This window comes from Coregonus lavaretus (assembly GCF_964263955.1).
Source record: "Coregonus lavaretus genome assembly, chromosome: 4".
Classification (NCBI taxonomy): Eukaryota; Metazoa; Chordata; class Actinopteri; order Salmoniformes; family Salmonidae; genus Coregonus; species Coregonus lavaretus.
Window position 1 is genome coordinate 51,547,142 of NC_139991.1, and position 26,425 is coordinate 51,573,566.

At 48.2% G+C, this 26,425-nt stretch overlaps 1 protein-coding gene across 1 annotated transcript in view; it reads right to left on the minus strand.

The window, feature by feature from the left end:
* Window positions 1-26,425, minus strand: part of rgs3a (regulator of G protein signaling 3a) — a gene marked incomplete at its 5' end in the record, with an annotated part of 320,527 nt that overhangs the window by 220,123 nt on the left and 73,979 nt on the right. The window contains one exon of the mRNA XM_084159872.1: window positions 126-193. Coding sequence (XP_084015998.1) covers window positions 126-193 — 68 coding nt within the window. The remainder of the gene's footprint in view (window positions 1-125; window positions 194-26,425) is intronic.

Genomic DNA, 26,425 nt, shown 5'->3' on the forward strand with positions numbered 1-26,425 from the left:
CTCAAACACACACACTCAAACACACACTACTTTCACCACAGCTCCATGTTTCGCACAGATAACCCGATATACAGTACATACAGGCACAAGTCACATACAGAGAAAGTTCTAAAAGAGTCACTCACCGTTAAGCATTGCATATTCTCAGGGTTTGTGGTCTCGGGGTTGGCACCATGGTTTGACAACGCAGCCTCTGAAAGAAAGACAAAAGAGTCACGAGCTGAGACACTGCCTTTAGAGAACATCTCTGCTTCTCTGGACCGTCAGGGCACCAACAGGGGGACTTGCTCTTCTTCTCTACAAGATGCCACCAAAAAACTCCTCAATATATTGCAGATACAAGATAAAGTCCCAAATTTGATGCCACCAAAGACAACAGCAATATGTTGCAGCCAAAAAAGGCTCTGTATGTTACAAGGCAATGGATGAAGCCTGTGCTGGTCAGCCTTGGTGTGTGTTGTTAGTTGTTAGAGGGTCATAAGTTAGGACCCTCTAATAAGGCACAAACAGAACTACCAACTCTGGGAAACTCCGCTAAGGTGTGAGGTTGCGCCCAACTAGCCAAGAGAGGAGAGGAACACGAGAGAGAGAGAGAGAGAGAGAGAGAGAGAGAGAGAGAGAGAGAGAGAGAGAGGGAGGGGGTAAAAAGAAAAGGAACTTCCCTCTCACTCCATTATCTCTCCTTCGAGGGCTCCTGTGAGGTTACCATGGTGACGGGGCCTCGCCCCCAATGTCCTTTTAACCATTCCTCATAAAGGCAGCATTCAGCTGGCCCACAATGCTGATGCCTGCACCCCCTCCCTCCTTTCCTCCATCCCTCCTTTCTACCCTCCCTCCCTCCGTCACTCTCTTTACATAGAGCTGCAACTCTCTCTCCCTGCCTCTCTCTCTCTTTCTTATACACAGAACTGTATCTCTCTCCCCCTCGTCACTCTATACAGAGATACACTCTCTCTTACTTTCTTATGCTCTTTGCCATTCTCCCTCTTTCCTGCTCTATATTTCACTATCTCTCTCTTTCTCTCTCTCTCCCTCTCAATCCTCACGCAGATGGTGAGATTTGATTTCAAACTCATCCACCCCATGGAAACACCCCCCTCTCCTCCCCAGCATTGCGCTAGCCTCGTGAGGAGTTATCATAATCGCATTAGCACAGACACACACATCCATAAAACACAGAAGCGCACACACACACACACACACACACACTGCCCTGCCACAGTTAGTTCTCCTACAACCATGTCGTTCACCCTGAGGACATTCTCCCATCCCGCAGGCGGGTTGCCGGAGTAACGGGCGAGCTTCAAGCAGGAGCCTAAAAGTTTCGTCACTTTAATCCCAACTCAGAAGGGCCCCAGAGAGCCAACCTGCACACCCATCAGCCCTTTGTCTGGATGACCATTAATCACACAGAGTGAAGGGACACACACACACCTTCTGGCACACAGGACTGACAGCCAGCGTGACAACACACCAGGAACAGCCTCTAAACAGTGAGGGGGGCACTGAAGAAATGGGGAGAATGTACGAGATGGAGACTGAGAGGAAGAGGGAGAGGGAGAGGGAGAGGGAGAGGAGGAAAAAAAAAACTAGGGGAGACAGAAATAATGAGAAAGAAAGAGTTGGAGAGTAAATGAGAGTCAAGGAGAGAGTGAGAGTGAGAACGATCGTGAGAGAGAAAGAGAGAGGGAGAGAGTAAGTGAGAGATGTGTGAAGAGGAATGAATAGTCTTGGCCATTGGCCACAGTCAGTCAATCTTGCCACAGCGCTGTTGGGCCATAAAACACCTCTCTCTCTCCCCAAGTATCGTGGAAGCACTCCTCACTCTCTTGACATCCTGGCCCTCCTTTCACACCCCAAACAAATAAACACTTGATAGAGAGAACGAGAGAATGTTCTCTCCATCAAGCAGACTTCTTTTATAGTCGTTTAAGGATGAGGCCATAATGGTAGTGCTGCGCACCAAAACACACGTTGCCTTGGGTGTCAATGGGAGAGAGGGGATGTTGAAAACACTGTGACACTCACACAATGATAAGTATCTGATGAGGTTTCATGGCTCGAAAAAGCCCCGGGTCATGAAGTGCAGTAGCGTATATTTCAACGACAGACATAGCAGATGCTTTTTTCTTCTAATAATATGGCTGAAAACAACATAAATATTATGGCTGAAACATAGAGGAGTGTGAAATTATGTTTAAATTCAATAAAAATATTCTGAAGACTAAACCAATAAATACGATTTAACTGAAATTGTGATCTCTCTCTCTCTCTCGCTCTCGCTCTCTCGCTCTCTCGCTCTCTTTCAATTCAATTTCAATTCAATTTAAGGGCTTTATTATCATGGGAAACATATGTTAACATTGCCAAAGCAAGTGAAGTAGATAGAAAACAAAAGTGAAATAAACTTACAATCAGAAGTTCCAAAAGAATAAAGACATGATGTCATATTATGTCTATATACAGTGTTTCAACAATGTGCAAATAGTTAAAGTACAAATGGGAAAATAAATATACATTAATATACATAAATATGGATTGTATTTACAATGGTGTTTGTTTTTCACTGGTTGCCCTTTCCTTGTGGCAACAGGTCACAAATCTTGCTGCTGTGATGGCATACTGTGGTATTTCACCCAGTAGATAAGGGAGTTTATCAAAATTGGGTTTGCTTTCAAATTCTTTGTGGATCTGTGTAATCTGTTGGAAATATGTGTCTCTAATTTGGTCATACATTTGGCAGGAGGTTAGGAAGCGCAGCTCAGTTTCCACCTCATTTTGTGTAAGGGTTGGTGTGAGGTGAGACCCAGGTGCGGTGCAGGATAGACAGTAGGCAGTAGGCAGAGATGGTGAAACAAGGATTTTTACTGGTGGTCCCAAAACCAGGATACAAAATAACTGACTTGTCACAAAAAAATAAAAATAAATGTCAGCCTGTTTCTGGTCTCCAAAAACAGGCTGACAGCAAACATACGAAATACTAACTATGACTGAAAACAACAATGAAAGGGAGAATACTTCTCAAGTACCTGTACATACAGTGGGGAGAACAAGTATTTGATACACTGCCGATTTTGCAGGTTTTCCTACTTACAAAGCATGTAGAGGTCTGTAATTTTTATCATACACTTCAACTGTGAGAAATCCAGAAAATCACATTGTATGATTTTTAAGTAATTCATTTGCATTTTATTGCATGACATAAGTATTTGATCACCTACCAACCAGTAAGAATTCCGGCTCTCACAGACCTGTTAGTTTTTCTTTAAGAAGCCCTCCTGTTCTCCACTCATTACCTGTATTAACTGCACCTGTTTGAACTCTTTACCTGTATAAAAGACACCTGTCCACACACTCAATCAAACAGACTCCAACCTCTCCACAATGGCCAAGACCAGAGAGCTGTGTAAGGACATCAGGGATAAAATTGTAGACCTGCACAAGGCTGGGTTACAGGACAATAGGCAAGCAGCTTGGTGAGAAGGCAACAACTGTTGGCGCAATTATTAGAAAATGGAAGAAGTTCAAGATGACGGTCAATCACCCTCGGTCTGGGGCTCCATGCAAGATCTCACCTCGTGGGGCATCAATGATCATGAGGAAGGTGAGGGATCAGCCCAGAACTACACGGCAGGACCTGGTCAATGACCTGAAGAGAGCTGGGACCACAGTCTCAAAGAAAACCATTAGTAACACACTACGCCATCATGGATTAAAATCCTGCAGCGCACGTAAGGTCCCCCTGCTCAAGCCAGCGCATGTCCAGGCCCATCTGAAGTTTGCCAATGACCATCTGGATGATCCAGAGGAGGAATGGGAGAAGGTCATGTGGTCTGATGAGACAAAAATAGAGCTTTTTGGTCTAAACTTCACTCGCCATGTTTGGAGGAAGAAGAAGGATGAGTACAACCCCAAGAACACCCTCCCAACCGTGAAGCATGGAGGTGGAAACATCATTCTTTGGGGATGCTTTTCTGCAAAGGGGACAGGACGACTGCACCGTGTTGAGGGGAGGATGGATGGGGCCATGTATCGCGAGATCTTGGCCTCCCTCCAGGAAGAGCCGCCCCGTGGACCAGTCTATCCGGGGTTTGTGTGCGACCAGCCAGGGGTGGCTGAGGACGAGGGGACTATCCAGAGAGTCCACAATAAAAAACTAGGTATCCTCCCATAGCCCCCCTGCCACCCGGACACGCACGGGGATAGTGCGCCGGGTGATGAAGCCTGACTCCAACGGCCGGCCTTCAAGGCCCATGACCGGAAAAGGCTCGGAGAGACAGAGTAACGGAACACTCCACCCTTGGCCAGCCCTGCGTCCATCAGGTTTCCCGTGGCCCCTGAATCCACCAGTGCATGCGCCTGATGCACAGCGCGGGCCCACTGAACCCTGACGGGGAGAAAATTCTCCCCCTCCGTGGTAGCCCAGGATATTGCCCGACCCATCAACAGAGTGATAATGTATGCCACCCGGCCCTGCTCCGTCGGGAAGGAGGAGGGTTGTAGGCTGAATACCAGGGAACACTGGGAGAGGAATTCCTGCAGCCCTCTGGACGTCCTTCGTACCTCTCTAGAGGTGGTAGGCGGGGTTCCCGCGATGTCGCAGGTGAGACTGGAGATGCTGCTGCCGCGGCTTCCGCTCCGCCGGCTGCCGGGGCTAGTTGGGTGTCCACCCGGCTCTAAACGGCAATCGTCAGCTGGCGGAGATTCTCAGTGATCTGCTGCAGGCTGCGGTCGTGCTGGTTCAGCATTGCTCCCTGCGTTGCCAATGCGCTGCAATGCTGTGCTGCCTCCGCAGGGTCCATATTGGCTCTGTTTTCTGTAAGGGTTGGTGTGAGGTGTGACCCAGGTGCGGTGCAGGATATACAGTAGGCAGTAGGCAGAGATGATGAAACAAGGATCTATACTATTGGTCCCAAAACCAGTATACAAAATAACGGACTTATCGCTAATTGGTCTCCAAAAACAGGCTGACAGCAAACATACGAAATACTAACTATGACTGAAAACAACAATGAAACAGGGAGAACACTTCTCAAGTACCTGTACATACGTCTCACAATCAGACACTGATTAGTACTGTTTGGCATCGAGAACTGGCAGAGTAAGGGAACACAGGGAAGTGAGGGCATAAATACACAGGTGAACAGGTAGACACAGGTCACACCAATAAGATAATGATTAGTCCACACTGTGAGTGAGGAGGTGCTTAAGGTTGTCTGAGGATGACACCTAGTGTGTCGCTCCGGAACTGCGACCCCCTCCTGTAACAATTTTGTGGGCAGTGTGCACATAGCCTGTCTTCTCTTGAGAGCCAGGTCTGCCCACGGTGGCCTTTCTCAATAGCAAGGCTATGCTCACTGAGTCTGTACATAGTCAAAGCTTTCCTTAAGTTTTGGTCAGTCACAGTGGTCAGGTAGTCTGCCACTCTGTACTCTCTGTTTAGGGCCAAATAGCATTCTGGTTTGCTCTGTTTTTTTGTTAATTCTTTCCAATGTGTCAAGTAATTCTCTTTTTGTTTTCTCATGATTTGGTTGGGTCTAATTGTGTTGTTGTCCTGGGGCTCTGTGGGGTCTGTTTGTGTTTGTGAAGAGAGCCCCAGGACCAGCTTGCTTAAGGGACTCTTCTCCAAGTTCATCTCTCTGTAGGTGATGGCTTTGTTATGGAAGGTTTGGGAATCGCTTCCTTTTATGTGGTTATAGAACTTAACGTCTCTATTCGGGATTTTGATAATTAGCGGGTATTAGCCTAATTCTGCATGCATTATTTTGTGTTTTTCGTTGTACACAGAGGATATTTCTGCAGAATTATGCATGGAGAGTCTAAATTTGGTGTTTGTCCCATTTTGTGAATTCCTGGTTGGTGAGCAGACCCCAGACCTCACAACCATAAAGGGCAATGGGTTCTATAACTGATTCAAGTATTTTTAGCCAGATCCTAATTGTTATATCGAATTGTATGTTCCTTTTGATGGAATAGAAGGCCCTTCTTGCCTTGTCTCTCAGATCGTTCCCAGTTTGTGGAAGTTACCTGTGGCGCTGATGTTTAGACCGAGGTATGTATTGTTTTTTGTGTGCTCTAGGGCAAAGGTGTCTAGATGGCATTTTTTATTTGTGGTCCTGGCAACTGGACCTTTTTTGGAACACCATTATTTTTGTCATACTGAGATTTAATGTCAGGGCCCAGGTCTGACAGAATCTGTGCGAAGATCTAGGTGCTGCTGTAGATTGGTGACAGAAGCACCAGATCATCAGCAAACAGTAGACATTTGACTTCAGATTCTAGTAGGGTGAGGCCTGGTGCTGAAGACTGTTCTAGTGCCCTTGCCAATTCGTTTTTTATATATGTTGAAGAGGGTGGGGCTTAAACTGCACCCCTGTCTCACCCCACGGCCCTTTGGAAAGAAATGTGTGTGTTCTTTGTCAATTTTAACCGCACACTTGTTGTTTGTCTACATGGATTTAATAATGTCGTATGATTTTCCCCAACCCCAACTTTCCATCAATTTGTATAGCAGACCCTCATGTCAAATTGAGTCAAAAGCTTTTTTGAAATCAACAAAGCATGAGAAGACTTTGCGTTTGTTTTGGTTTGTTTGTTTGTCAATTAGGGTGTGCAGGGTGAATACATGGTCTGTCGTACGGTAATTTGGTAAAAAAGCCAATTTGACATTTGCTCAGTACATTGTTTTCACTGAGGAAATTAACTAGTCTGCTGTTAAAGATAATGCAGAGGATTTCCCAAGGTTGCTGTTGACGCATATCCAACGGTAGTTATTGGGGTCAAATTTGTCTCCACTTTTGTGGATTGGGGTGATCAGTCCTTGGTTCCAAATATTGGGGAAGATGCCAGAGCTAAGGATGATGTTAAAGAGTTTAAGTATAGCCAATTTGAATTTGTGGTCTGTATATTTTATAATTTCATTGAGGATATCATCAACACCACAGGCCTTTTTGTGTTGGAGGGTTTGTATTTTGTCCTGTAGTTCATTCAATGTAATTGGAGAATCCAGTGGGTTCTGGTAGTCTTTAATAGTTGATTCTAAGATTTGCATTTGATCATGTAGTTTTTGCTATTTGTTCTTTGTTATAGGGCCAAAAAGATTGGAGAAGTAGTTTACCCATACATCTCCGTTTTGGATAGATAGCTCTTCGTGTTGTTGTTTGTTTAGTGTTTTCCAATTTTCCCAGAAGTGGTTAGAGTCTATGGATTCTTAAATTACATTGAGCTGATTTCTGACATGCTGTTCCTTCTTTTTCAGTAGTGTATTTCTGTATTGTTTTAGTGAGTAACCACAGTAGGCTCAGGTTTTCAGTGTCTCTATGTTTTTGGTTGGATAGGTTACTCAATTTCTTTCTTATGTTTTTGCATTCTTCATCAAACCATTTGTCATTGTTACTTTTCTTCGGTTTTCTGTTCGAGTTTTTTGATTTGATAGGGAAGCTGAGAGGTGAAATAGACTGTTAGGTTTTCTACTGCCACGTTTAGACCTTCACTATTACAGTGGAACGTTTTGTCCAGGAAGTTGTCTAAAAGGGATTGAATTTGTTGTTGCCTAATTTTTTTTTTGGTAGGTTTCGACACTACTTTCCTTCCATCTATAGCATTTCTTAATATTATTCGGTTCCTTTGGCTTTGATGCCTCATGATTGAGTATTGCTCTGTTCAAGTAAACTGTGATTTTGCTGTGGTCTGATAGGGGTGTCAGTGGGCTGACTGTGAATGCTCTGAGAGACTCTGGGTTGAGGTCAGTGATAAAGTAGTCTACAGTACTACTGCCAAGAGATGAGCTATAGGTGTACCTACCATAGGAGTCCCCTCGAAGCCTACCATTGACTATGTACATACCCAGTGCGCGACAGAGCTGCAGTAGTTGTGACCCGTTTTTGTTGGTTATGTTGTCGTAGTTGTGCCTAGGGGGGCATATGGGGGAGGGAATGTTGTCACCTCCAGGTAGGTGTTTGTCCCCCTGTCAGGTTCTTGTCCAGTTCGGGCATTTAGGTCACCACAGACTAGTACATGTCCCTGGGTCTGGAAATGATTGATTTCCCCCTCCAGGATGGAGAAGCTGTCTTCATTAAAGTATGGGGATTCTAGTGGGGGGATATAGGTAGCACACAGGAGGACATTTTTCTCTGTTGAGATAATTTCCTTTTGAATTTCTAGCCAAACGTCAAACGTTCCTGTTTTGATTAATTTTAATAGAGTGAGTTAGGTCTGCTCTATATCAAATTAGCATACCCCCTGAGTCCCTTCCCTGTTTCACACCTGGTAGTTTGGTGGATGGGACTACCAGCTCTCTATAACCTAGAGGGCAACCAGTGGGTCCGTCTCCTCTATACCATGTTTCTTGTAGGATGACAATTTCTGTCCAGGTTCCTGCTCTTTAGGCCAAAGGCAGATGACCTCAGGCCTTGGATATTCCAGGATGAGATAGTGAAGGCTTTGTGTTCCATAACGTGTCTAATGTTGTTGGTCGTTTGGTTTGGCCTCTGGCCAGTAATTGTGAGCAGAGCCTGATGAGCATCTGGTACATGCCGTTGGCTTGGGCTAGTGTAAGAGTGGGGGTTGGGCCTGTTTGCCTGCTCACGGCTTGGGCGTATGTGTGACTTTCATGTTGAGGCCCTCTTTGCGGGAGTGGTGGGCATGGGGTGGGTAGGAGGGGCATAGGTCTGATCTGAGGGGGCCTAAATGGGTTGTGGGCATGGTTGACTTGGGGGGGTGTTCATTGGTTGGGTTGGGGGTGGGTGGGTGGATGTGGCTGGTGGTGCTGTGGTCTGGATGTAGGGCCTCTTGGCGGGGGACCTCTATGTGTAGGTCCGGGGACGGTTCCGGCAGGTCTAGGAGAGTGTCTCGCTGGTCTGGGCAGGGTGTCTGTTGATCTGTTGTTCCTGTGTTAGGTGTTGGGTCTGTGGTTGAGGGCGATATCCTTTAGGGTCCGGGCGAAGGTGGGCACTGCTGCCTTGTATAGGTGGACCTGGTCGTAAAGGCTGTTCATGTCCAGGGTGGAGTGGTGGGCCAGGTAGACATTTGGTTTTGAGGCACAGTCACAGGAAATACTTGCGTTTACCTACTCTATGATAGCATGGTGGAAGTATTTTCATGGTAGCAGGGTTGAGATAACCACTTGTGCGTTGGGGAAAGTAGAAGAAGCTTTTTCTATCACTCCCTTGAGTGCTGTGGCCACCCTTTCCTGCTGTGTTCTCAGGTCGTTTGTGCCTGTGTGTATTATCATGTGGCTGGGTGATCCTAGTTGGTCCTCAGACAGAAGGGTGCGCTGGGTGTTTGGACACCAGAGTTTAGACACTGTGTGTTTGGGGAAAAGTTTACTTTCTTGTATGTATTTCCCATTTGAGTCCATAAGGAGTACAATCTGTGGCTTGTGTATGTCCTCAGTGGGTGTGTGTGTGGGGGGGGGGGGGGGGTCGTCAGGAGGGCTATCAGAGTGGCTGACGGGGTGGTGCTCAGAGGGGTTGGGATCCCCTGGGCTTGGGGTTCTTCATTTGTTTGTCCGGCTGTGATGTCGAGGCTATGGTCAGGGTCTAGGGTGTACTGTTCTGCTGCAGGGTTGAGACTTTGGTCAGGATCTGAGGTGGGCTGTTCTGCTGGCTTCTCTGCGGGGGTGGCCAGAACTCTAACGGGTTGTTCTCTGTCACCCGTCATCATTCTCACCTTCTCCTTCAGCACTCTGATCCTCTCCTCTAGTGCTCTGTTCTTCTCCTGCTCTTTCTCCTGTTGATGTTGTCTCACCACAGTCCAGAGTGCAGACATGTCTAACTGTAAGTCGCTCTGGATAAGAGAATCTGCTAAATGACTAAAAATGTAAATGTAATGTCTCTCTCCACCTCCAGCTCTCCAGGTCTAGTTAAGGGGGTGTTGTTGTGCTGGACTGTTGTCTGGGTCTGTGCTGACTGGAGTTTAATCACCTGCTGTTCCAGCTCCACCTGCCTTACCTCCAGCTGGGTGAATGTATCTTTCATTTCAATGAGGGAGTGGTACTCTGTGCTGGGAAGTTGACTTTCCACTTGGGGTTGCTTGTCTGTAGGGTTATTTAATAAAGAGGTCTGGTCTGACCCGCTCGGGGTGGGGGTATCTTTCTCAAGGGAGAGCTTCTCCTGCTGAGCTATTTCTTTGATTAGATGAAAGTCCAGCTGAAACTGTTTGGAGTTGCCCTGTACCAATACTGTTCCAGATTTATAGAGATTTATATTAGCTGACTCAGAGTCCTCGTTGTCTAGTATCCTGAGTTTCCACCCATCGCTAACACCCCCCCTCTTAACAGAGGGGTAGTGTGCTAATATAGCACTGTGCCATGCCAGGGGATGGTCTGTGTGGAAGATAAGATTGCTTATGTTCCCATTTTTATAAAAGTCAGCAAAAAGTGTCTCTTGATATTCCATAAGGAGCTTCATTTTGTACTATTTTTGTGTCTTATCATTCTTTACATACAGAGGGTACTGTATTTGAATTGCCTCTTAACAGCGGGAGGGTGCTTCTAAGGTCTCTCCATTTGGTTGGGGTAGACTGTGCGACTCTCCTGCCATTGTTGGGCTCAAGGGCTATGACACCTCTCACTTCACACGTCAGTGCTAATTGAAGTTGTATCTCTTTGTCCTAGCAAGCTTGGTAGCCTTAGCATTCAGTCCTTATTAAGTAAAATATATCATTGTAATGTGTTTTTCTTCTTGGTTTTTGAAAGTAAAAAATAGCTTCAGACTAAACATTACTCACTCAGTTCCAGGTTGGATGGTGTTTTCAGGTTTCTGTTTGTTTGCCAGAACATTTGTTGTATAGCTTGGGAATAATCATCCTTGGTAATAGAAAGCCTTCCAGGTAATTCCAGGTAATTCCGTCCAAAATCAGGTTGTAGGTTTGGAGTGAAGGTTAAGTTGTGGTTGTGGAGGGTAGCATCCTGTATATGTCCCTGCCAAAGAATCAAAGTTTATCTAACTCTAAATCTATATATTTTTGTAAAAACATAATGAAAAATGCAGGAGCAACGTCTCTCTCTCCCTCTCCCTCTCCCTCTCCCTCTCTCTCTCTCTCTCTCTCTCTCTCTCTCTCTCTCTCTTTCTCTCTCTCTCTCTCTCTTTCTCTTTCTCTTTCTCTCCCTCTCCCTCTCCCTCTCCCTCTCCCTCTTTCTCTCTCTCTCTCTCTCTCTCTCTCTCATTGGCATGAATGGTTGGTTGCCACTTTAGAAAATACACTGGATTTGAAAAAAGTCATCGACTTAAACTGTCATTTAAATATTGAATTTCTATCTTTGAAACAACATCTTCAACATTATCCACTATCAGAAAAAGACAATAGGCTGGGCAGCACCTCCTACTGGAGAGTTGATCTATCTACAGCTATTCATTTGGTCTCCCATCCAGGGCTTTAACCAAGCCCAGATTAGCTTTGATATTTGTCACTGACTACTACCAATGTGCTATCATGAGAATGATTATTGAGAGATCTCTTAATAACTAAATATATTCACTGTTACTATCGAAGTCATTCCAAAGAGTAGATTCAACAAAGCAAATGAAATGTCAGCATACTTTATGTCATATATCATCAATTATACTATTTAGGCCTACAGTGGGGGAAAAAAGTATTTAGTCAGCCACCAATTGTGCAAGTTCTCACACTTAAAAAGATTAGAGAGGCCTGTAATTTTCATCATAGGTACACGTCAACTATGACAGACAAATTGAGGAAAAAAAATCCAGAAAATCACATTGTAGGATTTTTAATGAATTTATTTGCAAATTATGGTGGAAATAAGTATTTGGTCACCTACAAACAAGTAAGATTTCTGGCTCTCACAGACCTGTAACTTCTTCTTTAAGAGGCTCCTCTGTCCTCCACTCATTACCTGTATTAATGGCACCTGTTTGAACTTGTTATCAGTATAAAAGACACCTGTCCACAACCTCAAACAGTCACACTCCAAACTCCACTATGGCCAAGACCAAAGAGCTGTCAAAGGACACCAGAAACAAAATTGTAGACCTGCACCAGGCTGGGAAGACTGAATCTGCAATAGGTAAGCAGCTTGGTTTGAAGAAATCAACCGTGGGAGCAATTATTAGGAAATGGAAGACATACAAGACCACTGATAATCTCCCTCGATCTGGGGCTCCATGCAAGATCTCACCCCGTGGGGTCAAAATGATCACAAGAACGGTGAGCAAAAATCCCAGAACCACACGGGGGGACCTAGTGAATGACCTGCAGAGAGCTGGGACCAAAGTAACAAAGCCTACCATCAGTAACACACTACGCCGCCAGGGACTCAAATCCTGCAGTGCCAGACGTGTCCCCCTGCTTAAGCCAGTACATGTCCAGGCCTGTCTGAAGTTTGCTAGAGTGCATTTGGATGATCCAGAAGAGGATTGGGAGAATGTCATATGGTCAGATGAAACCAAAATATAACTTTTTGGTAAAAACTCAACTCGTCGTGTTTGGAGGACAAAGAATGCTGAGTTGCATCCAAAGAACACCATACCTACTGTGAAGCATGGGGGTGGAAACATCATGCTTTGGGGATGTTTTCTGCAAAGGGACCATTGAAGATGAAACGTGGCTGGGTCTTTCAGCATGACAATGATCCAAAACACACCGCCCGGGCAACGAAGGAGTGGCTTCGTAAGAAGCATTTCAAGGTCCTGGAGTGGCCTAGCCAGTCTCCAGATCTCAACCCCATAGAAAATCTTTGGAGGGAGTTGAAAGTCTGTGTTGCCCAGCGACAGCCCCAAAACATCACTGCTCTAGAGGAGATCTGCATGGAGGAATGGGCCAAAATACCAGTGTGTGAAAACCTTGTGAAGACTTACAGAAAACGTTTGACCTGTGTCATTACCAACAAAGGGTATATAACAAAGTATTGAGAAACCTTTTGTTATTGACCAAATACTTATTTTCCACCATAATTTGCAAATAGATTCATAAAAAATCCTACAATGTTATTTTCTGGAAAAAAAAATCTCATTTTGTCTGTCATATTTGACGTGTACCTATGATGAAAATTACAGGCCTCTCTAATCTTTTTAAGTGGGAGAACTTGCACAATTGGTGGCTGACTAAATACTTTTTTTCCCCACTGTAGCATTTGCAGAGTCATTAATAGCTATTGTTTCAATTCAACCCAAGGTTAAATTAAAAATAGACAATACATATATCCCATAGGGCGGCACACAATTGGCCCAGCATCGTCCGGGTTTTGCAGGGGTAGGCCATCATTGGAAATAAGAATTTGTTCTTAATTGACTTGCCTAGATAAATAAAGTTAAATAAAAAATAAAATATAATATATAGGCCTAGGGTTTCACGCTTTGGTTGATTTCAAATTTAATCTTCAAGTTAATCATATGTTGAATTCACGTCTGTCATGACTTCCGCCGAGGCTGCCTCCCCTCCTTGTTCAGGCAGGCTTCAGCGTTCGTCGTCACCGGCTTACTAGCCACTGCCGCTCCATTTATCATCATTCCATTTGTCTTGTCTTGTCAATTACACTCACCTGGTTCATATCCCCTCATTAGTCTGTGCATAAGTGTTCCATCTGCCCCTTTGTCCTTGTGGGTGATTGTTTTATGTGAGTTGAATGTAGCTCGGTGGAGCTACTCGTACCTTGTATTGCCGGGGTATATATTTCCCCTGTGCCTGTATTTTGTTGGAGCTACCCGTACCTTGTATTGCCGGGGTAGATTGTTCCCCTGTGCCTGTATTTTGTGGTCGCTATCCAGCGCAACTGTGTACGACGGAATAAACTCTGTATTCAGTGATTTACCCTCCTGCGCCTGACTCCTTCTAATCACACTCATCACGGAATCACCCACCCGCTATGGAGTCAGCGGGAGAGGAGCGCATGCCTGGAGTCATGGCACGGGTCCAGGAGCATTCCAAGATGCTTGCCAGCTTGGGGGAAGCGATGGATCGGGTTCTTCAGGTCGTCCAACGCCTGGAGAGGAAAGGACCTGATCTGTCGAGACCAGCTGGCCAACTGGATCCAGCCACCCACACCCCAGCACCCGGAGGGACCCAGGTATCCCGACCACGGGAGTTCGACGGGACGGCGGCGATCTGCCAAGGATTCCTCCTCCAACTGGAGCTCTACTTTTCCAGCATCAGGCCGGCCCCATCGGAGTGGGAGAAGGTGTTCGTCTTCGTTTCCTGCCGCTCGGGGAAAGCTCTGGAGTGGGCCAACGCGGTTTGGAATGAAGGAGGAGCCGCGTTGGAGAACTACAGGGAGTTCACTTTTGGGCAATCTTCGATCACCCGCCGAGGGTCTGGAAGGGATGTCCTCTGGAAGCCAGGGGACATCCTGGAAGGGGTCTGCCCATTCCCACCACGGCCGACACAGATCCCGAGCTGATGGAGCTGGGTGGAGCCGCCGTCCGAGAGAGCGGAGGACGACAGCAACAGTGCCACTCTGGTGGCACGAAGGGACAGTACACCACACGTTGTCGTCAATGCTCTTTTGGGTCTGGAGGTGGCAGGCAGGGCACTCTCGCATCACCCCAGGTATCGAACATCCACACTCGTTCAGAGCCCACTGTACCCTACCTATCTACTTTCCCGATCACATGGTAGTTCCCCAGTGTAAGGTGCTAGTCGATTCAGGCGCAGCTGGGAACTTTATGGACAGGGCATTCTCACACCGTCTAGGCATTTCATTGGTTCCCCTATCCATTCCACTCCCCATCAGAGCACTTGATAGTCGACCATTAGGGTCCGGGTTTGTTCAGGAAGTTACTGCACCAGTCACCATGATTACCCAGGATACTTCTTTTTTTTATTGAGTCCCCTGCTTTCCCTGTGGTATTAGGTATCCCGTGGTTAGCACTCCACAACCCCACCTTCTCATGGCCGCAGAGGGTTCTCACGGGGTGGTCCCGAGAGTGTCAGGGTAGGTGTCTAGGTGTTTCCGTTTGTGAAACCACGGTGGAAAGTCCAGACAGTACCTCTACCGTGTGCATTCCCCCCGAATACCTTGATTGGGCACACGCATTTTCAAAAACGCAGGCTACCAAGTTACCACCTCATAAGGCGGGGGATTGCGCGATAAACCTCCGGGTAGATGCTGTAGCTCCCAGGAGTCATGTGTACCCCCTGTCGCAGGCTGAAACAGCGGCTATGGAAACATACGTCACTGAGTCCCTGCGCCAGGGGTATATACGTCCCTCCACTTCACCCGCCTCTTTGTGAAGAAGAAAGACGGCGGTCTGCGCCCGTGCATTGACTATCGACCACTGAACAAGGAGACGATCAGTTTAGTTATCCTCTCCCCCTCCTTCCGTCAGTGATCGAGTCAATGCATGGGGCACGCTTCTTCACCAAATTAGATCTCCTTTAGAGGGGGATGAGTGGAAGACAGCATTCAACACAACCACATGGCACTATCAATACCTGGTGATGCCCTACGGTTTGATGAATGCTCCATCCGTCTTCCAGTCCTTTGTGAACGAGGTGTTTCGGGACATGCTTGGTCGCATTGTGGTGGTCTACATCGATGACATTCTGGTGTATTCCGCTACATGCGCCGAGCATGTGTCCCTGGTTCGCAAAGTTCTGACCCGACTGCTGGAAAATGACCTTTATGTCAAGGCAGAGAAGTGTAAGTTTTTCCAGCATTCCGTCTCCTTCCTCGGTTTCCACATTACCACCTCAGGTGTGGAGATGGAGGAGAGATCGCATTTTAGCCGTGCGTAATTGGCCGACTCCAACCACGGTTAAGGAAGTGCAGCGTTTCCTTGGCTTCGCCAACTACTATCGGAGGTTTATCCAGGGCTTTGGCAAGATCGCAGCTCCCATGACACCCCTGTTGAAGGGTGGGCCGTCCCGGCTCCGCTGGTCTGCTAAAGCTGTGCTGGCCTTCAGCAAACTGCGGGGTCTGTTCACCTCTGCCCCCGTACTGGCCCACCCCGATCCATCACTACTGTTTGTAGTGGAGGTGGATGCATCCGAGGTAGGGATAGGCGCTGTCCTGTCTCAACGCTCGGGCATGCCACCTAAGTTCCGCCCCTGTGCCTTCTTCTCTAAGAAGCTCAGCCCGGCAGAGCAGAACTACAACGTTGGTGATCGGGAGCGGTTGGCTGTTGTCCGAGCCTTGACCGTGTGGAGGCATTGGCTCGAAGGGGCGAAACACCCTTTCCTCGTCTGGACGGACTACCGTAACCTGGAGTACATCCAGGCAGCGAGGAGGCTGAATCCTCGCCAGGCCAGGTGGGTCCTATTCTTCACCCGGTTCGATTTTACACTGTCATACATCACGGGTACGAAGAACGTGAAGGCAGACGCATTGTCACGGCTGTATGACACAGAGGAGAAGCCCAGAGACAACACCCCCATACTCCCGGCCTCCTGCATTGTGGCGCCGGTAGTATGGGCGATGGACGCGGATATAGAGCAGGCATTACGCACAGATCCATCTCCACCTCAGTGTCCAGCTGGGCTGCGGTACGTGCCTGCTCTTATCTGTGATCAGCTGATCTACTGGGCACACACGTCACCCACCTCTGGTCACCCAGGTATCGATCGTACAGTGCGCTGCCTGACTGGAAAGTACTGGTGGCCTACCTTGGCTAAGGACGTGAGGGTGTATGTCTCCTCCTGCTCGGTGTGCGCCCAGAGTAAGGCACCTAGGCACCTCTCAGCGGGTAAGTTACAACTTTTACCAGTTCCACAACGACCATGGCCTCACCTAAGTGTTGATTTCCTGACTGATCTTCCCCTCTCCCAAGGTAACACCACCATCCTGGTCGTTGTGGACCGCTTTTCCAATGCCTGCCGCCTCCTTCCTCTGCCCGGTCTCCCCACGGCTCTGCAAACTGTGGAGGCTCTGTATACACACCTCTTCCGGCACTACGGGGTACCAGAGGATATAGTGTCTGACCGAGGTCCCCAGTTCACATCCAAGGTCTGGAAGGCGTTCATGGAATGTCTGGGGGTCTCGGTCAGCCTGACCTCTGGGTTCCACCCCGAGTCTAATGGGCAGGTGGAACGGGTAAATCAGGATGTGGGTAGGTTCCTGCGGCCCTACTGCCAGGACCGGCCGAGGGAGTGGTCGGTGTTCGGTGTTCCGCCACGCCTCTACTAACCTAACGTCATTCCAATGTGTTTTAGGTTACAAACCGGTTCTGGCACCGTGGCACCAGAGCCAGACTGAGGCTCCTGCGGTGGATGACTGGTTTCAGCGCGCGGAGGAGACGTGGGACGCTGCCCACGTTCACCTCCAACGCGCCGTGCGTCGTCAGAAGGCCAATGCTGACCGCCACCGCAGTGAGGCCCCGGTCTTCGTACCGGGGTATCGGGTCTGGCTCTCAAACAGGAATCTGCCCCTCCGCCTGCCCTGCCGGAAGCTGAGTCCGCGGTTTGTGGGGCCGTTCAAAGTCCTGATGAGAATCAACGAGGTCACCTATAGGATATTACTTCCCCCTGATTACCGTTTTAACCCCTCGTTTCATGTGTCTCTCCTCAGGCCGGTGATGGCTGGTCTGCTCCAGGAGTCTGAGGTGCGGGGGGTCCCTCCACCTCCTCTGGACATTGAGGGGGGCCCCGGCGTACTCTGTCCGTTCCATCCTGGATTCGAGGCTTCGGGTGGGGGGCCTTCAGTACCTCGTGGAGTGGGAAGGGTACAGTCCGGAGGAATGGTGCTGGGTCCCGGTGAGGGATATCCTCGATCCCTCCCTGTTAAGGGATTTCCACCATCGTCATTCGGCTCGCCCTGCTCAACGTCCTCCTGGCCGTCCCCGAGGCCGGGGTCGGCGCGCTGCTGGAGCTGCGCGTCAAGGGGGGGCGACTGTCACCACTTCCGCCAAGGCTGCCGCTCCATATATCCATTCCATTTGTCTTGCCTCGTCAATTACACACACCTGGTTCATATCCCCTCATTAGTCCGTGCATAAGTGTTCCCTCTGCCCCCTTGTCCTTGTGGGTGATTGTTTTATGTGAGTTGAATGTAGCTCGGTGGAGCTACTCGTACCTTGTATTGCCGGGGTAGATATTTCCCCTGTGCCTATACAGTATTTTGTTGGAGCTACCCATACCTTGTATTGCCGGGGTAGATTGTTCCCCTGTGCCTGTATCCAGCGCAACTGTGTACGACGGAATTAACTCTGTATTCTGTGATTTACCCTCCTGCGCCTGACTCCTTCTAATCACACTCATCACAACGTCTCCATCTCAACCAAAAATCTAAGTTAAAGAATAGGACTAAATCAAATCAAACTTTATTTAAAGTGCATTTAAAGTTTGATCAGATTAGATTTAGTCCTATTCTTTAACTTTGACTTTTGGTTAAGATGGAGACGTGAATCTAACATATCAATTATTAATTTGTAGAGAAACTGGATATTGAACGCAACCAAATATCAACATTTGAAGTATCTTCTGCTTGGCTTGTCCATCTGTGCCACTGACTTAGTCTGGCTTTAATTCCAGTTTGTCAATAATTTGTCTACAATTTACAATTTGTCTACGATTCACAATTTGTCTACAATTCACAATTGCTATAATAATCTGTGCAGAATCTTGAACAGCATTGATCACTTGCACATGTACTTTTAATGTAATCTCAACTGCAATCCAAGTCATTTGGTTGTTGTCACACCCTGATCTGTTTCACCTGTCTTTGTGCTTGTCTCCACCCCCCACCAGGTGTCACCCATCTCCCCTCATTATCTGGGTTTAGGCTGAGCCATGATAGTTGTGCTATTAGATGGATAACACATTAAGTTGTTATAAATACAAAATATATGACAATGTTTTCCCATTTTAACTTTGTTGTGAACTTAAATGGTTGAAAGCGCACTGATAATACATTTAGATGACAACTAAACCAAAAATCAGACATTGTTTTTCCATTGGAATTTGATTGGGCTTTTAGATGGTCGAAAGCATAGTGATAACACATTGGGAATTCAACAAACTTCTGGCTGTCTTTTTGAGTGGGTGATTAAAGGTTGAAATATCATTGATCAACATCTCAATCCAATATGACCCAAATTTCCACGTTGAAATGACGTGGTGTGCCCAGTGGGTAGAGCTCCCCGGCCACGCACACTAGTGGTGGGTTTTGCATCGAAAGGAAGATGTATATGCAGAAAGGAACCCCCCTCCCCTCTTTCTCTCTGACCCTGTAAGATGCAGTTTAAAGCTAATTTTAAATGTGGCTGTGAATTGGAGAGGAGGGTAGAGCAGCTTTTGGGCATTTGAAAAGGACCCATTGTCACACTTGACCATATCTAACCATCAGGGAATGCTACCTCTAACCGAAGCGGTCAGAGCAGAGGCTGCACCAAATAGAGAGAGACAGACTGAGAGAGAGAGAGCGCAAGAGAGAGAGAGAGAGACAGAAAAAGAAAGAGAAAGAGAGAACAAGGGAATGAGAGAGAGGACGAGAAAACACATTAACCACCAGTGCCTTGGATATAGTAACCCATCAGATGCTTACTGACGCGTTACCAGGGAAAGAAGTCTTATTACCAGGATGTGACTGGTGAGCCCTGTGTACTGGGTAAATCAAGGGAAAATAGGACATAAAAACATGCAGGCAAGCGCAGAGACATGGAATGGAACAGTATTCTCCCCGAAGCCTAAAGTCACAGCTATATGCCAGAGAGGGGAGGAGAAAAAAAGAAAGGAAAGGAAAAGAAAGCACACACACAAATTGAGGGTCGGGATGAAATGAAATGTTGTTATGGTTGGGTTGACTGCACAAAAACAGCCCACTCTGAAGCAAAAGCAAGGGAGCTGAAAGCGACTCAAAGACGATGACACCACCCAGAGCTAACAGTTAGATTAACACAATGTAGCAGAGTACTACAGACAGAGACAGACAGGCAGGATTTCTGCCCAGCCAAACTGAGGGTGACAGACTCATCATGCCACACGGGACTACGCAACAAGACGGGGACATTTAGGGCGACCGGGCAGGCAGCAGCCGTTGTGATTGGCAAATGTCTTATGTCCTGTTTCTGTCACGGGCCAAGCTGCCCATGGGGATTATGAGTCATGTCAATCAATCTGTTGGTCATGTCACTGTCTCAGTCTGTGACATAGAGGGTTTGGGTGGGTTTAAGGCTTAAACACAGGGAGAATAGAGTGATAATTACACATTAATTAAGGTAATTCGATTTAACATACTGTACTGTATTCATATGATATCATAAATATTGTAAGATGGCACCACCTTGATGCTGTGAAAGGAAACCAATAACAAATTAATATAGGCCTTAACATTGTATTGTAAAAAGGGACAGCTGAAAGCAAGTAAGAAAATGTGACAAAGGTGAAAACAGATTTTAAAAAAGGACCAATTTAGAGTGATAAAGAGAGAAAGAGACAGAAAAATGAGACAGATCAGAGAGACAAAGAAGAAGGGAGTGGGAAAGTGAGAGAGACCAAGTGAGCAGTCTTGGGTTCGGTGTCTCACTCCCTTGGGGACATGACACATGGACATGTCATCATCACCAACAAGAGTTTAGCTATTGGCGAACCCCAGACTGACTCCATTAAAATGTTGGGGGAACGTATCAAATAAAATAACATTTATTCATAAACAACAGGTGTGGTCTAACAGTGAAATGCTTACTTACGGGCCCTTCTCAACAATGCAGAGAAAAAGAAAATAGAGAAATAATAGAAAAGTAAAACACGTAATAATAAAAGTAATAATAGATACACAATGAGTAACAATAACTTGGCTATATACAAGGGGTACCAGTACTGAGTCGATGTGCAGGGGTACGAGGTAATTGAGGTAGATATGTACATATAACTAGGAATAAAGGGACAGATAGTAAACAGTAGCAACATGAGCTCCCGAGTGGCGCAGCGGTCTAAGGCACTGCATCTCAGTGCTTGAGGCGTCACTACAGATCCCCTGGTTCGATTCCAGGCTGTATCACAACCGGACGTGATTGGGAGTCCCATAGGGTGGCACACAATTGGCCCAGCGTCGTCCGGGTTTGGCCGGTGTAGGCTGTCATTGTAAATAAGAATGTGTTCTTAACTGACTTGCCTAGTTCATTAAAATAAATGTGATGAGTAAAATTTGGGTTGCAAAAATTGTCAATGCAGATTGTCAGGGTAACTATTTAGACGTCTTATGGCTTGGGGGTAGAAGCTGTTCAGGGTCCTGTTGGTTCCAGACTTGGTGAATCGTACCGCTTGTCATACGGTTGCAGAGAGAACAGTCTACAGTGCCTTCAGAAAGTATTCAAACCCCATTTTGTTGTGTTACAGCCTGAATTTAAAATGGATTAAATGGTGATTTTGTGTCACTGGCCTATACACAATATCCAATAATGTCAAAATTGGAATTACGTTTTTAGACATTTTTACACATTAATAAAAAAGTGAAAAGCTGAAATGTCTTGAGTCAATAAGTATTCAAACCCTTTGTTATGGCAAGCCTAAATATGTTCAGGAGTAAAACTGTGCTTAACAAGTCACATAATAAGTTGCATCGACTCACATAGTGTTTAACATGATTTTTGAATGACTACCTCATCTCTGGTCCCTCAGTCAAGCAGTGAATTTCAAACAGATTCAAACACAAAGACCAGGGAGGTTTTCCATACAGGCGTCTTTCCTAACTCAGTTGCCGGAGAGGAAGGAAACCGCTCAGGGATTTCACCATGAGGCCAATGATGACTTTAAAACAGTTACAGAGTTTAATGGCTGTGATAGGAGAAAACTGAGGATGGATCAACAACATTGTAGTTACTCCACAATACTAACCTAAAATATAGAGTGAAAAGAAGAAAGCCTGCACAGAATAAAAATATTCTAAAACATGTATTCTCAGAGAATCTCCACAAGCTGACAATCGCCATGCAGAGCCGGGTGGACACCCGAACAGCCCCTGCAGCTGGTGGAGCGGAAGCCGCAGCAGCGGCGTCTCCAGTCTCGCCTGCGACATCGCAGGAACCCCGCCTACCACCTCAGGAGAGGTATGACGGACGTCCAGAGGGCTGCAGGAAATTCCTCACACAGTGCTCCCTGGTATTCAGCCTACAACCCTCCTCCTTCCCGACGGAGCAGGGCCAGGTGGCCTACATCATCACTCTGTTGACGGGTCGGGCCCTTTCATGGGCTACCGCGGAGTGGGAGCACCAAACTCGGGTGTGCTCTGACTCCTACCAATTCACCCGGGAGCTACGCAAGGTGTTCGACACCTCTCGGCTGGTGTCGGGTCACGTGGCTGGTAGGCGGCTCACGGCCTGTCGGCAGGGTAACCGTTCGGTGAGGGACTAGTTCCGGGCCGGGCTCGAGAGGCAGGAAGGGAGGAGGCCGCCCTGGTTGGCGGGGATGAAGGACGAACTCTCCTTCAGGGAGCTGCCTGAGCGACTGAAAGGCCTCATCGAACGCTGGTGCGGGTAGACAATCAGCGTCGTGAGAGGGCGCATGAGAGAGGGATGACGCAAAGTGCGCCTCCGCATCCCCCTATCAACCCATAGGCTTTCGCCGATTCAGGGAGGAAACGCCTCAGGAGGAGGCTACGCAGCTGGGGGCAGTGCACTTGTCCAGGATGGAGAGGCAGAGGCGTCTGCGCCAGGGACGTTGCCTGTACTGCGGCCAGGCAGGTCACCACTGCGACTCATGTCTGGGAAATGGGGGGGCTCGCTAGTATCGGGAGGGGTGCTAGCGAGCCGGAACCGAAACCCCAACTCCTGAGACTCCCGGACCTTTCTCCCCGTCAGGGTTCAGTGGGCCCGCACTGCGCGTCAGGCGCAGGCACTGGTGGATTCTGGGGCCGCGGAAAACCTGATGGACGCGGGGCTGGCCCAAGAGGGGAGCGTTCCATTAATCTCCCTCTCCGAGCCGGTTCCGGTCATGGGCCTGGACCATTGGGTGCGTGTCTGGGTGGCGGCGGGGCTATGGGAGGATATCCAGTTTTTCATTGTGGACTCTCCGGAGTGTCCACTTGTCCTGGGGCACCCCTGGCTGGTCGCCCATAAACCCTGGATAGACTGGTCCACGTGGCGGCTCATCCTGGAGGGAGGCTCCGCCCCCGTCCTGTTCCAGTCTCCACCGACCACTCATCAGCCCAAACCACTGTCCCAGACCACCTACCAGTCCTCACCTCTTCCCCAGGTCCCGCACTCCGAACCATCTACCGCCCTAGCGGTGGTTGCCACCGGGAGGACGGCGGCTACAGACTCCATCACCGGCCCAGAACTGGCAGGTAAGAGGCGTGTGTTGTGGAAAATAAACACTATACTTTATTACAAATCAAAATACTTCCAGAGTTTTTGTAGAGTTAAGAATGACTTTATTACAATTTCAACAAAGCCGATGCCGGTCTGCAGAGTAGCACACTTTTTCTCTCTCTCTCCCCCAGTTATACAGTGGGGAGAACAAGTATTTGATACACTGCCGATTTTGCAGGTTTTCCAACTTACAAAGCATGTAGAGGTCCAGAAAATCACATTGTATGATTTTTAAGTCATTCATTTGCATTTTATTGCATGACGTAAGTATTTGATCACCTACCAACCAGTAAGAATTCCGGCTCTCACAGACCTGTTAGTTTTTCTTTAAGAAGCCCTCCTGTTCTCCACTCATTACCTGTATTAACTGCACCTGTTTGAACTCGTTACCTGTATAAAAGACACCTGTTCACACACTCAATCAAACAGACTCCAACCTCTCCACAATGGCCAAGACCGGAGAGCTGTGTAAGGACATCAGGGATAAAATTGTAGACCTGTACAAGGTTGGGCGATCAATTCGACCCTAGGTCAGATTCCCACTTTACCCACACACACACACAGTGAAATGACCCAATTAAGTTCCTGGCCCAGCAACAAAGAATTCTAACTATGTTCCTGATTAACCCAGTTTTATCTCATAGTCCACTAAAAAATCTCCATCAAGGGCCTACCTCCTCACAGGCCTTACGACTGCGCTATCGATCTCCTGCCAGACGCCATGCCCACACGAGGGCGATTGTTGTCCTTGTCCCAGCCGGAGACGCTGATTGATTACCGGGCACTCAACGACATCACGGTTAAGAACTGCTACCCACTCCCCCTGATGACAAACAGCATGCGAGTCATTGCAGGGAACCCGGGTCTTCACCAAGCTGGACTTACATAATGCCTACAACCTGGTGAGGATTCAGGAGGGGGACGAGTGGAAGGCAGCTTTTAACACACCCAATGGGCATTACGTGTACCAAGTCAAGCTGTTCGGTCTAGCCAACGTGCCTGCGGTGTTCCAGGCGTTGGTCAATGACGTCCTCCGGGACCTCAATGACGTCCTCCGGGACCAAATACCTTCGTGTATTTGGATGACATCCTAATATTTTCTAAGGACATGAGTGAACACCAGCAGCACGTTCGGCAGGTCCTCCAATGCCTTCTCCGTCACCAGCTCTACTTCAAGGCGGAGAAGTGTGTGTTCCACACAGAGACAGTCTCCTTCCTGGGGTTTTAAAAACCTGTCCCCGGCGGAGTGGAATTACGAATTGGGTAACCGTGAGCTGCTAGCGGTCAAGCTCGCCCTGGGGGAGTGGAGGCTTTGGCTAGAGGGGGCCACCCATCCATTCGTCATATGGACTGACCACAAGAACTTAGCCTACATTCAGGGGGCCAAGAGGCTCAACTCGCGCCAGGCCAGGTGGGCGTTGTTCTTCACCAGGTTCCGGTTCACCATCTCATACCGTCCGGGGTCGAAGAACGTGGACCTGGTGGAGAGGGACAATCCCATTGTCCCCAATGCCCTGATTGCTGCCCCAGTTTCGTGGGGAATTGATAGGCTGATCAGAGCAGCGCTACGGCGGGAGCCTGATACGGAAGGAGGTCCATCAGGGAGGTTGTACGTACCCAAGGCTGCGCACTCGCGACTGCTTCAGTGGGCGCACGGGTCCGACCTCACCAGCCATCCGGGGAGCGCCAGGACATTGGAGTTCCTGCGTAGGAGGTTCTGGTGGCCATCTGCTGAGGGTGATACGCGCACATTCGTGGCATTTCCGCCCTACCCCCCTCTGATGGATACACAGTCATCCTCATCGTTGTGGACCGGTTCTCGAAGGCTGCCCACTTCATTCCCCTTCCCAAGCTCCTGTCGGACCGGGAGACGGCTATGTTGGTAGTGCAGCACGTTTTCCAGGTTCATGGCCTTCCCCAAGATGCGGTGTCAGATTGGGGCCCTCAATTCGCCTCCAAGTTCTGGAAGTCATTCGCCACCTGCCTCGGCGCCTCTGTCAGCTTGTCTTCCGGCTTCCCCAGTCGAACGGGCAGACGGAGTGCATCAACCAGGATCTGGAGGGGGTGCTGAGGTGCTACGCCTCCAGCAACCCAGCTACGTGGAGTCAGCGACTGGCGTGGGCGGAGTACGCCCACAACACCCTTATTTGCTCGTCCCTCTTCCAGTGCCAATACAGGTACCAACCCCCAATCTTCCCAGAGCAAGAGGAGGAGGAGGCGGTCCCTTCAGTCCAGGCCCACATCAGTCGCTGTCGCCGCACCTGAAGGCAGGTACAGGCGGCGATTAAGCGGGCCTCAGTCAGGTCTCAACATCAGGCCAACCGCAGGCGTCTCCCGGCCCCGGCACAAGCATTTCGCTACACCCACTATAACATCTGCTAAACACGTGTATGTGACAAATAAAATTGATTTGATTTGACTTTCGCCCAGGACAGAGGGTGTGGCTCTCCACATGGGATATTTTCCAGGAAGCTGTCCCCCTTGTTCGTCGGGCCATTCAGAGTGGTCCGGCGTGTCAACCCAGTGGCCTACCGCTTGCAACTTCCCCCCACCATGCGGGTGCATCCCACATTCCATGTGTCTCTCCTCAAGCCCATCGCCACCTGTCCCCTGGCTCCCCCTTCTCGCCTTGTTTCCGGCTTTTACTGTGGACCGGATCCTGGACTACCGGCGGGTGGGGAGGGGTCTCCAATTTCTGGTGGACTGGGAGGGTTATGGGCCAGAGGAGCGGTCCTGGGTGCCCAGGAGGGACATTCTGGACCCAGGGCTGATAACAACATTCCGTTGGGGCTGATCGTTGGGGGGGAGGGCAGTTCCGGAACGACCCACTAGGTGTCATCCTCCGACAACCTTAGGCACCTCCTCACTCACAGTCGGAACTAATCATCATCCTATTGGTGTCACCTGTGTCTATCGGTTCACCTGTGTATTTATGCCCTCACTTCTCTGTGTTCCCTTGCTCAGTTTTCTCTGCTAGTTTCTCTATGTCCAGCAGTACTAATCAGTGTCTGATCAGAGATCTATGTACAGGTACTTGAGAAGGGTTCTCCCTGTTTCGTTATTTGTTTCAGTCTAATGTAGTATTTCATATTTTGTCTGTCAGACGGTTTTTGGAGACTTATTTGCTCAGCCTTTCTTTTATCATGATAAGTCCGTTATTTTGTATTTTGGCTTCGGGACCACCAGTAAAGATCCTGGTTTCACCATCACTGCCTACTGCCTACTGT